General features: G+C 46.8%; 1 protein-coding gene across 1 annotated transcript in view; it reads left to right on the forward strand.

Moving 5' to 3' along the window:
- Positions 1–4,549: 4,549 nt before the first annotated feature.
- LOC309553099 (uncharacterized protein) overlaps positions 4,550–13,404 on the forward strand; it is a gene marked incomplete at its 5' end in the record, with an annotated part of 38,421 nt that continues 29,566 nt past the window's right edge. The window contains one exon of the mRNA XM_082253996.1: positions 4,550–6,117. Coding sequence (XP_082110122.1) covers positions 4,550–6,117 — 1,568 coding nt within the window. The remainder of the gene's footprint in view (positions 6,118–13,404) is intronic.

Genomic DNA, 13,404 nt, shown 5'->3' on the forward strand with positions numbered 1-13,404 from the left:
TCATGGGCCGTGAAAACAGAGAGACAAGCTGAAATATCATCTTCATTTTTTTCGGTGACAGAACAACACGAGTCCAAAGCAGCGGGGTAAGAAGCAATTCCGGCCCGGTTAGCCATATAATAATAGACTGTGTTCAAACTTCACCAATTTCTACCCTGACCCAGAGGAGACCATAATCAATGTACATCGACCAATATATGGACTGTCTCATCTTTTTCACTGCCAAGACGGTGACTGCATATTCTGGCATATGCCCTAATAATACCCATATGGACTAAGTGACAAGGGGAGTGATTATCACGTGAGAATTGCAAGGGCAATCAATATCTTTGACACATATACTCGTTCCAACATACGTGATGCCAATTCCCCTCATTTTCACCATGATTCAAGTTGGGTTTAAAGGACACTGCCACCTGCAATAATGGGGTTTGTTTCAATTCAAGGGATGCAATATGCCAGGCCTTGATCCTGCAAAATAGGATACTCTGAACGATTGTTGGCTAAGAACTTTATTTCAGCATTTTTTTCATCACTGTGAAAAGAATTACTACCCGGAGTTATAAGACTTTTTCACATTGGAGCATATAGAAGGCTTGATATTGAACTGTCCCCCACACCATATATCTATCCAGTGTTAATCTCGTTGTTGGTACTTGCTATTTTTGCTTCACCAGTGCACTGGTTACAATTAGGATATCTGGGGGAGGTCCGTGTTGTGGAGTGCAAGTTTTGAGTGGTTGGGGCCCTGTATGTGTGTGATACAGTGAATGTGGTTCATTATACAGCTTTAGGTGTGACAGGTTTTTTTCTTGGTCTGCTGTAGATTTTAGCGACTGGATTTGTTGCCAGTCATGTTTTTTTCAATAAAGAAGCTTTTGCATTTATCCCAGTGTTGAGTCTTTTTTGCAACTTCTTCACATGGGTTCCATTTTTTTGGATCCCTTGAAATTTGTTTTTAAAAACAGAAAAGCCTGCCAACGAGGAGCAAGCAGACAGGCGGGAGCCTTCAGTGGGAGTGGAGCACTTTTTAAATTTTTTTTTCTGGGGTCCAGCGGTGCGGCAGGGGTCGTGATTGACAATGGATCTACATCAGGGGAGGTTGTTTTTTTTATTTTTAATAAAATAATTGTCAAAAACTGTGTTTGTGCTTTTTTGTTCTATGTGACAGTTTTTTGGTGAATGGGTAGGCATGGGCTTCCCCCCAGAATCCATACCAGTCCTGAAGGATCTGATATAAATTGGGGCAACAACCACACTGTTTTAAATGTATTGTCAGCAATTGCTTTGTTTACATTCTGCTGTCAGCGGGGAATCCTGCTGACAGCAGGTGAATCATGGTTGTTAAGGACGCCGTGGCCGGCCGGTCTTTAACAACCAGCTATTGTGATTTGTGAATATACAAAATAAATGGTGAAGACACAAAACAAATTCCAAAATTTGTTTTGTATCTTCAATATTTTTTTTTATTCTTTAATGCTATTTAATCTTTAATCTTTAATGCATCTCTCCCACCGCCATCCCTCTGCCTGATCCCATCTCTCCCACCGCCAACCCTCTGCCTCATCACATTTCTCCCATCGCCATCCCTCTGCCTGATCCCATCTCTCCCACTGCCATCCCTTTGCCTGATCCCATCTCTCCCACCGCCATCCCTCTGCTCTGCCTCATCCCATCTCTCCCACTGCCATCCCTCTGCTCTGCCTGATCCCATCCCTCCCACTGCCACCCCTCTGCTCTGCCTGATCCCATCTCTCCCACCGCCATCCCTCTGTCTGATCCCATCTCTCCCACCGCCATCCCTCTGCCTGATCCCATCTCTCCCACCGCCATCCCTCTGCCTGATCCCATCTCTCCCACCACCATCCCTCTGCCTGATCCCATCTCTACCACCGTCATCCCTCTGCCTGATCCCATCTCTTCCACCGCCATCCCTCTGCCTGATCCCATCTCTCCCACTGCCATCCCTCTGCCTGATTCCATCCCTCCCACCGCCATCCCTCTGCCTGATCCCATCTCTCCCACCGCCATCCCTCTGCCTGATCCCATCTCTCCCACCGCCATCCCTCTGCCTGATACCATCTCTCCCACCGCCATCCCTCTGCCTGATCCCATCCCTCCCACCTCCATCCCTCTGCCTCATCCCATCTCTTCCACCGCCATCCCTCTGCTCTGCCTCATCCCATCTCTCCCACCGCCATCCCTCTGCCTGATCCCATCTCTCCCACCGCCATCCCTCTTCTCTGCCTGATCCCATCCCTCCCACTTCCATCCCTCTGCTCTGCCTCATCCCATCTCTCCCACCGCCATTCCTCTGCCTCATCCCATCCCTCCCACTGCCATCCCTCTGCCTTATCCCATCCCTCCCACTGCCATATCTCTGCCTGATCCCATCCCGCCCACTGCCATCCCTTTTCCTGATCCCATCTCTCCCACCGCCATCACTCTGCTCTGCCTGATCCCATCCCTCCCACTGCCACCCCTCTGCTCTGCCTGATCCCATCTCTCCCACCGCCATCCCTCTGCCTGATCCCATCTCTCCCACTGCCATCCCTCTGCCTGATCCCATCTCTCCCACCGCCATCCCTCTGCCTGATCCCATCCCTCTCACCACCATCCCTCTGCCTCATCCCATCCCTCTGCCTTATCCCATCTCTACCACCGTCATCCCTCTGCCTGATCCCATCTCTTCCACCGCCATCCCTCTGCCTGATCCCATCTCTCCCACTGCCATCCCTCTGCCTGATCCCATCCCTCCCACCGCCATCCCTCTGCCTGATCCCATCTCTCCCACCGCCATCCCTCTGCCTGATACCATCTCTCCCACCGTCATCCCTCTGCCTGATCCCATCCCTCCCACCTCCATCCCTCTGCCTCATCCCATCTCTTCCACTGCCATCCCTCTGCTCTGCCTCATCCCATCTCTCCCACCGCCATCCCTCTGCCTCATCCCATCTCTCCCACCGCCATCCCTCTGCTCTGCCTGATCCCATCCCTCCCACTTCCATCCCTCTGCTCTGCCTCATCCCATCCCTCCCAGCGCCATCCCTCTGCCTGATCCCATCCCTCCCACCGCCATCCCTCTGCCTCATCCCATCTCTCCCTCCGCCATCCCTCTGCCTGATCCCATCCCTCCCACCGCCATCCCTCTGCCTCATCCCATCTCTCCCTCCGCCATCCCTCTGCCTGATCCCATCCCTCCCACCGCCATCCCTCTGCCTGATCCCATCTCTCCCACCGCCATCCCTCTGCCTGATCCCATCCCTCCATTCGCCATCCCTCTGCCTCATTCCATCTCTCCCACCGCCACCCCTTTGGCTTATCCCATCTCTCCCACTGCCATCCCTCTGCCTCATCCCATCTCTCCCACCGCCATCACTCTGCTCTGCCTGATCCCATCCCTCCCACTGCCACCCCTCTGCTCTGCCTGATCCCATCTCTCTCACCTCCATCCTTCTGCCTGATCCCATCCCTCTCACGGCCATCCCTCTGTCTGATCTCCACCCCTCCCATGAGGCAGTGGTGATGGGGGGTATAGGGATAACATCAGTAGCAGTGGTGGTGAGCATAAGGATGACATCAGTGGCAGTGAACATTGTCATTCCTATCCCCACCACCACTGCCACTGATGTCATCCTTATCCCCACCACCACTGATGTTATCCCTATCCTTACCACTACTCCCACTGATGTCACCCCTATCCCCACCACCACTGCTACTTCTGTCATCCCTATCCCACCACCACCATACGAAACTACATACATATTTTGGGGGCGCCTGTGAACAAAAACCTTGATTTTACTACACGTGTAATATATCACCCTGCACACTGTGAGAGCAATAATTATAGGATCATTATTCATGGTTAACTCTGAACTGATGACCTCTATGATCTTTAATAGCTTTGCCTATGGAAAATATAGGGTACTGAAATGTGTTGCTATTTTCGGGCATGCATAGTCTTAAGGTTTGACATGTTGCGTATTTATTTATTTGGCACAAACTCATCTTTTATATTTTACCCACAAATTGGGTAATATATTTTTAATTGTACCCTAAAATTACCTGTTATCTCTTAGCCTGGGTTCACACTAAATGTGGACTGCATCTAAATAGCAACCCGTCAATGCAAACAGATTGTAGAGTGTATGTTAGGTTAACGACACCCCGCAATCAGTTTTCTAAACGCAGCGCGATTTGCAGAATCGGATTGCATGGGTGTGCAGGCTAAATATAACTAAAAAACATAGAGAAACCGGTAGTTTTTCATCATTGGTCATTTTGTTTAAAAAAAAAAAAATGGGCTGCTCAGCCTAAAATGCCCTGGCCTATATTTTGTCTCAGTCCGGGCCAGCACTCCACAATTAATTAGATCGATTTTTATCATTGTAAATGTACACAATCATGGGGCTTGTCTTTTTCTGACATCAAAAGGTTAAATAACAAATCAACAGAGAGCTGAGCTCAGCCTCGCCCTGTGCAGATGAGTTGTAAGGAGCTCAATTGTATTTCTAGCTCCAGACTTTCACTTTCATTTCTGCTGTCAGCGATGGCGTCTGCAGATCTGAGAGCTGAGCTGGAATGTTCCGTCTGTCTGAACATTTATACAGATCCTGTAACCCTGAGATGTGGACACAACTTCTGCCGGGTCTGTATTGATGGTGTGCTGGATACACAGGGGGGGTCTGGAGGATATTTCTGTCCTGAATGCAGAAAGAAGTTTGCGGATCGTCCTGCACTGCGCAGGAACATGAAACTACGTAACATAGCAGAGACTTTCCTGTCTACTCAGCCATATAAGGAGGAGTCCGGGGTCTTCTGTACTCACTGTGTGGACTCTCCTGTACCTGCTGTTACATCCTGTCTACACTGTGAGGCCTATCTGTGTGAGAAACACTTAAGAGTCCACAAAAAGTCCCCAGAACACATCTTATGTGACCCCACCTTGTCCATGGAGAGCCGGAAATGCTCCGTCCATAAGAAGATCCTGGAGTATTACTGCACTGAGGATGAGACCTGTATCTGTAAGTTTTGTGTGACTGGAGAACATCGGGGACACCAGATGGATATGATGGATGAGGCTTCTGAGAAGAAGAAGAAGACACTGAGGAATGTTCTGCAGAAACTTCTGACAAAGAGAGAGGAGACGGAGGAAAGAGTCCAGAGTCTGCAGGAACACAGGAGGAAAGTAGAAGAAGAAGCAGCTGGTGACACCGAGAGAGTCACTGCCCTGTTTATAGATCTCAGGAGACGTCTGGAAGACCTGGAGAAGAGAGTCCTGAGGGACATCTCCGGGAGGGCAGAGCGGATCTCCATCTCCATCCGGGATCTGGAAATAAAGAAGGAGGAGCTGTCCAGGAAGATGGTGGACATTGAGGAGCTGTGTAACATGACGGATCCACTGACCGTCTTACAGGAATCAGACACAGGTGACTTGTGTGATACTGAGGATGGAGATAATGAGGACAGAGAGAGACATGAGGAACTCCTCCATGATGGAGGGGGTCTGGGTGTGGCGGGGGTCTTACACACAGGTTTATCTGATATAATAACTGCGATAAATGTATACTTCTATATACAGGGAGCTGCAGACATATTACTGGATGGAAACACCGCTCCTAATTTTCTACAGATATCAGATGACAGGAAAACTGTATCCTGGTCGGATATAAACCAGAATCACCCAGAAACACCAGAGAGATTTCAGTGGCATCCTCAGGTGATGAGCAGTCGGAGTTTCTCCTCAGGGATACATTACTGGGATGTGGATGTCGGGGGGTCAGATTGGTGGAGAGTCGGGATGTGTTACCCCAGTATAGGCAGGAGAGGGGTGCAGTCAGAGATTGGATGTAATAAGAAGTCCTGGGGATTGCACAGGTATAATAATCATTATTCGGTGATACATGACAGTAAAGTGACCCCCTTACCCACCAATCTCTCCAGTAACGGAGTCAGGATAGATCTGGATTATGAGGCCGGGCGGATCTCCTTTTATGATCTGTGTGACCCGATCCGACACCTCCACACCTTCACCACCACCTTCACTGAGCCCCTCCATGCTGGGTTATATGTAGGGGGAGGTTGTATAAAGATATGTGGGGGGAGGGGGGAGATGTGAGAACTCCGCCCATAGTCTGGTGACATCACAGGTACGGGTGGTGGGATTGGTTTATTGATCAGCCAATGATTGGGGGAAGTGGTTTCTCCTGGGAGAGGTATGAGGGCTGCTGTTGCAGGCCTCCTTCTGAAAATGCTAGTTCCCTGGCTGTGTGTAATGTAAGAACATATAAAGTGATAGTAAAGATAAAATAAAAAATGACAGATATGATGGCGTCTGTCACTGACATGAACACCGCAGTCTTTGTTTTTCGGAGTCCCCCTGTAACTTCCACCTTTTACCTGTTTGGTTCTGCTGTTATTTCCCAACTTCCTATAACAGACCAATCTGTCCAGCAGAAGTGGCAGTTAGAGGATTGGGACAAACCATTTACCACTGACATGGGTGCTTACAATGATCAGCTTTTTTTTACAGATGTAAATCCATTATCCCAAAAGGAGACACAGATGTTGGTGTAACGGCTTATAAATTGTTATCTGGAGTTCTGCTTTAATTTGTTAGTCACTTATGTAAAGTCCATCTAACACCCCCCTCTCCAGACAATGCTGCTGTCCAAGGGGGTCTCCACTGCCCCTCCATAGATAGAGGAGCCACCCTAAGACAGGAAGTGTGTTACTGGCAGGATCACCAGGGGAAAATAAAGGGAAAAACAGAAGACTAATGCAGCCACCACATCTAAGGATTGGTAAGCTCCAAATACAATCAGGTCCATAAATATTGGGACATCAACACAATTCTAATATTTTTGGCTCTATACACCACCACAATGGATTTGAAATTAAACAAACAAGATGTGCTTTAACTGCAGACTTTCAGCTTTAATTTGAAGGTATTTACATCCAAATCAGGTCCTTGTAAATGGTATAATGAGGGAATAACGCACACCTGGTCATGGAACAGCTGAGCAGCCAATTGTCTCATTACTTTTGGTCCCTTAAAAAGTAGGAGGCACATATACAAACTGTTGTAATTCCTAAACCTTTCAACTGATTTGGATGTAAATAACCTCAAATTAAAGCTGAAAGTCAAATCCATAGTGGGGGTATATAGAATCAAAAAGATTAGAATTGTGTCGATGTCCCAATATTTATGGACCTGATTATATGTTATTTTTGTTTTTGGGTTTTACTCCACTTTGAGTCTCCAACCCGGAACAAGCATGCTGGGAATAAGAATCAGAGAAGTGTCAGAATTCCTTATCTCTATACTTGTTCCGGGTCAGAGACTGAGACAGTATTGAAGGGAAATCATCAGCATGACAGCCAGGGAACTAGCATTCTCACAAGTAGAGTTTATCAATGGCAGCCCCCATGATTCTCTCATGATGGATTCCCTTCAACCCTTTCTCTGCCAGAACCTTTTTTGCATTTATGTATAAAAAATCATTTTAGTCTTGAAGATTAGATAAAACCCCCAAACATGATCTATTTTCTGAAAGCAGACACCCCAGAGAATAAAATAGTGTTAGTCCCAATTTTGTATGTCACACTATATTAGCACCACATTTTTTTAAGCACTAAATTTCAGTAAATAAAACACTAAAAATAATTTTAGGGCACACAGACACAATAAATGACCCACATTTTTGGTAAAAGAAAAAGATGAGGTTGTACCGAGTAAATAGATACCCAACACGGCAAACCTTAAAATTGTGTGCGCCCGTGAAATGGCGACCAACGTCGGTGCCTTATATTTTCCATAGGAGACACTTTATAATCCCCTACAGGTCATCAGTTTAGAGATAACCGTGAGAAATGGGCGGAGAGTTATTGATCTGAGTCCGGTGTGTGTGGTGATATGTAATGTGTGGTGCAATCAATGGCCTTGTGTGTAGGTGTCCCTGAAACGTGCATTTTCATTTATGCATGTATGGGGGAGGGGCACCCAAAGATTTTGGGGGGCTGACTTTAGGTGCTTAGGTGTAACTTTCATTTTTTACATTTCTCTTTTTCTAATTTTTTTTTGTCATCACATTGGGACGATGTGATGTTTTTTAGGGTGACAGGTTATCTTTAATGAGACATCAGGGGTATAAAAGAGCCCTAATGTCCCACCTACCTTCCATTATAGCTTATGGAGCACAGATCACACTCCGTTAGCTTCTTCCCTGCCGGCTGGTGAAAGTGACAGCGAGGATCAGAAGTGACATTTTATACATCACTTCCGGGTCATTAGCAGGAAGCGGAGATCAGAGAATGGACATTTGCTGATCTCCATTCCCTCTACTTGGTGGCCCCACCATGCCGGTGTTCTAAAATTTTGTCGGACCCATGAAAATTCTAGACCTCGTCACTTCCGGTGACGTTACGTCATAACCCAGCATTGTATAGCAGATGACCAAGACGCTCCCCTACAGCTGATAAAAATTTGGGGTCTCGAGGATGAAAGGGCACGGAGCAGTGACCCCGCCAAATTTTTATCAGCTGTAGGGGAGCGTCTTGGCTACCTACGATAATTTTTTGGGGTCTTCAGCACATATGGTTCGCCCTTGACAGCTCCCCAAAGGGACCGTGACCTAACCGCGAGGTGACCAGGTTTAACATTGGAATCTATGGCGGGGGGAGGCCCGGTTCTCGGGGTCACTGCTTCGTGCCCTTTCATCCCCGAGAGCACAATTTTTTTTATCAGCCGTAGGGAAGGGTCTTGGCCACCTGCTATACAATTTTGGGGTCTCCAGCACCTTTGGTTCGCCTGTGACAGCAATTTTCCCGCAGCGGTCTGTGCGTCCCACCTCAGCCCCTCCTCCTCTCAATCAGCTGTTCGCGAAGTCTTAGAATTTCATCGGACCTTGAAAATGTCTTGTGCGCATGCGCACCAGGGCTCGCACCAGCTGGGTTATGACATAGCGTCACCGGAAGTGACGAGGTCCGGAATTTTCATGGGTCCGACAAAATTTTAGAACACCGGTCACAGGTCCCACCGATGAGGCCAGGAAACATGGCGGGAGCACGCCCAGGGGGGAATGTGGAAGTGATTGGGCGGCTGTGCAGCCACCTGATTGCTTCCATCTGACAGTTGTACTATTTATGGTGGTGGTGAAAGGATTAAATATAAGAAATGTAATTCAATAAGTGACACGATAAGTGCCAGCTGTTTCTGCATTCCAGGGACAGTCCCGGGATTTAGAGGTTTGTCCCTGGAAATGTTGCTGATTTGAATCATATTTGTATATGTTTTCTATTATGATTTGTATTACAGAGTCAGTTCACCTTCATGGTAATAATAATCGGTGACGGGTATTTTATTCCTCATTTTCCTTTTTCTATCAATGTCGCCAGTTTTCAGTCCTGGAAATACACGTCTCCTTCATACAGGAGAGAATTCTGGGAAATCTCTGGACGCTAGATGAGGAATAATAAGGTCTTCTCACTTCCTGTTAAAGCTGAACTCCGGGCTGTATTCATGTATACAGAGCTGCCTTCATTTCTCTCTTCGATCTGCCCGGAGTTCAGCTTTAAATCAGAGAAGACCCCCAGACATTCTCCTCCTCATTGCTTTCCTGAGATTTTCTTACATTTTTTCTCTGAATGTTTTCTCCTAAAGTCTCCATTTATTTAGAGAAATGTTCTTTTATCATATAGTGATAGGAAGTGATGAGGATTTAGGCCCCATTCACGCTTGTGCGACTTGTCATGCGACTTTGGACCCCAAGGTCGCATGACAAGTCGCACCCCATGTTTCCCTATGAGTACCGTTCATACCTGTGTGACTTCAAGTTGCAGCGACTTCAAAGTAGTTCCTGCACTACTTTGGTCCAACTTTCATGTGACTTGAGGTCCATAGATCTCAATGTAAACTCTAAAAAGTTGCATGGAAGTCACACCTGCATCATATGGATGCGATTTTAATGCAACTTTGGATGAGTGTGGCCGGTGCAGAACGGAAAATGTACTTAGGTTTCCTTATCCTCTAAAGACTTACAGATTTTCAGAATGATTGGAATTCAAATTCTGTGTGAAGAATAGCTGGTTGTTAAGGACCTGGCCTGCAAGTCAACCACTGCATCCTTAACAACTGATGACTCATCAGCTGTCAGCGGGTTTCACTACAGCTGAATGAAAAAAAAAAGAATGCCAGCTGTAACAAAAAAAAACAGCTTGCGGTCCCCTCCCATGCATACCAGGCCCTTCAGATCTGGTATGGGTTTTAAGAGGAACCACATGCCAAAATGTTATTAAAAACGGCTTAGGGTCCCCCCAAAAATCCACACCAGACCCTTATCCGAGCACTCAGGCAGGTCAGGAAAAGAGGGGGATGACTAAGTGGCTGCTCCCCTCCTGCACCATACAAGGCTCTGGCCCATCCCCCTGCCCCAAAGCACCTTGTCTCCATGTTGATGTCAGTGGGGAAACCCGCTGACAGCTGATAAATCATCAGTTAAGGACGCCGCAGTCGGCTTCCCGACCCGCTCCTTAACAACCAGCTATTCTTCACTTTCTCATTGTTCTTAAACTCTATAATTCATTCGAAAATAAAGAAACCTAACACATTTTTCTGTTTGTCACACTCATCTAAAGTTGCATTAAAATCGATTTAAAGTCGCATCAATGTCTTATCAAGTGGCATAGTAAAGTCAAAATGGAAATTGCATGATTTAGAAGTTGCATAAGGGTGATTGGGGCCTTAGTGTTATAGGGGAACGGCTGGACTGAGGAGGTGATAGAACTAGTATTGTCCATGTCTAAAGGGGTCCTGGGGAATCTTTATTTCACAGAAAAGAATGCAGAAATAGATCTGCAGATCAGGATCTGGATTGTGCTTGGCAGAAGAGCTGACAATCCACATCAGATTTCCCCTATGATAACCCCAGAGACATCTATCATTTGTTATAGTCATCCTGCTGTCTGCCGTCCACCAGAGGACCTGATTAGGAATGTTCATGTTTCTATTGGTCATGTTCTATTTCTATCACTGGAGTCATGTGATCAGTTCTGTCAATCATTTTTTGCGTCTTTTATGTCCCAATCATGTCTAGTAATTAGAAGTGATTGTAAGGAATTGTATTGTATTGGAAGTGATTTCTTTATAATAAATGGAGATGAAGCATTTCCTCAGATTGGGTTGTGCTGTGCTCACTATGATATGAGAAGTTCTAGAACCCCAAAGACCCGTGACACCAGGCTTACTGTGTATATTCAGGACGAGCCCCGCCACTGCTCACTGCGTGATCTGAGCCAGAAGAAGCCCCGCCCACATCCACCAATGGGGATCAGTATAGAGGCTGTGGCCGGCAGCGGAACGTGGCGGACGGATGAGAGAGGAGCTCCGCCGATCGAAAACCTAATCCCTTGTAATCCTCCTCCATCTTGCGAGTTGGAAGACCATCCCTATCAGGATCGGCTTCCCGCAGCTGTGGGGGACCTTTCTTACCAACTATTGGGTGATTTTAAGCGCTGGGAGAGCATTCCGGATCGAGGCCTAGGTAGGCCCAAAAGCCGCGGTCTCGCCTGAAAAGCGGCATCCGACCGCGATCCGCGACCCGGACGCCGCAATCCTCCTCCATCCGGCTTTTAAACAGAACATCCACACCAGGCTCGGCTCCCAGCAGCTGTGGGGGACCCTCTCTACTAATTTTTTGCTGTTTTAAAGCGCCCGGAGAACGATCCAGATCGAGGCCGGGGTAGGCCCAAAAGCCGCGGTCTCGCCTGAAAAGCGGCATCCGGACATTGGTAAGACTACAGCCACAATTGCTTCTCCCATACTACCCTACCCTGCTGCACACATGAGGAAGTAACACCTAGAGATGTATAGAACAGTTCCCGGCGAACTTAGCATGTTCGCGTTCGCCGCTGCCGGCGAACATATGCGATGTTCGGTCCGCCCCCCATAATACATCATTGAGGCAAACTTTGACCCTGAACTTTACAGTCAGCAGACACATTTCCAGCCAATCAGCATACCTCCCTCCCACACCCTCCCACCTCCTATAAATAAGCAAGGGCAGCATCCATCTTAGATCATTCTGAAGCAGTGTGTGTAGTGAGAGTAGGGAGAGCTGCTGCTGCTGCTGCTGCTGCTGCTGCTGTTAAGCTAGGGACAGTTAGTCAGTGTTCCTGGTCTTGCAGTGTTCTTGGTCCACTACTGCTGTAATATCAGCACCCCAAAAAGCCCTTCTAAGGGCTGGTATTTGTGTTTTTTTTTTTATATATATATATATATATATATATATATACCTAGCGTCCCCAAAAGCCCTTTTAAGGGCTGGTAATTGAGTTGTTTCTTCTTATATATATATATATATCTATATCTATCTAGTGTCCCCAAAAGCCCTTTTAAGGGCTGGTAATTGAGGATTTTTTTTATTTATATATATACATATATATATATATATATATATATAGTGTCCCCAAAAGCCCTTTTAAGGGCTGGTAAGGTAATAGAGTTTTTTCTTTATATATATATATATCTATATATATCTATTGTACACTGCAGTTGCCTGCCCGCTGTGTGTGAGAGGCCACAGACCTACCACAGACTGTACTGTGTGCACACCACACTCATTTTGGGTGGCACAGGCACAGTACCTGGCATTTTAAAAAATATTTTTTTTTCCTCCAGTGAGTGCTGTGTCAGGTCCACAGAGTGCACTGTACCCACTGCAGTGCACTGCCCACCACTGATATATATACGGTGGCACAGCATCTTGTTGCAATAAATTGAAAAAAAAAAAATATTTTTTATTATTGCAGTTGCCTGGGCTGCCAGTTACTGTCAGGTCCACAGAGTGTACTGTGCCCACTGCAGTGCCACTGTGTGCCCACCCACCACTGATATATAAGGTGGCACAGCAGCTTGCAAAGTAAAAAAAATATATATATTTTTTAATTGCAGTTGCCTGGGTGCCAGTGACTGCTGTCAGGTCCACAGAGAGTGTACTGTGCCACTGCTCACCCACCACTGATATATAAGGTGGCACAGCAGCTTGCAAAGTAAAATAAAATATATTTTTTTAAAATTGCAGTTGCCTGGGTGCCAGTGACTGCTGTCAGGTCCACAGAGAGTGTACTGTGCCACTGCCCACCCACCACTGATATATAAGGTGGCACAGCAGCTTGCAAAGTAAAATAAAATATATATTTTTTAAAATTGCAGTTGCCTGGGTGCCAGTGACTGCTGTCAGGTCCACAGAGAGTGTACTGTGCCACTGCCCACCCACCACTGATATATAAGGTGGCACAGCAGCTTGCAAAGTAAAATAAAATATATATTTTTTAAAATTGCAGTTGCCTGGGTGCCAGTGACTGCTGTCAGGTCCACAGAGAGTGTACTGTGCCACTGCCCACCCA

This window comes from Pelophylax lessonae (genome assembly GCF_965119305.1).
Source record: "Pelophylax lessonae genome assembly, chromosome: 4".
NCBI lineage: Eukaryota > Metazoa > Chordata > Amphibia > Anura > Ranidae > Pelophylax > Pelophylax lessonae.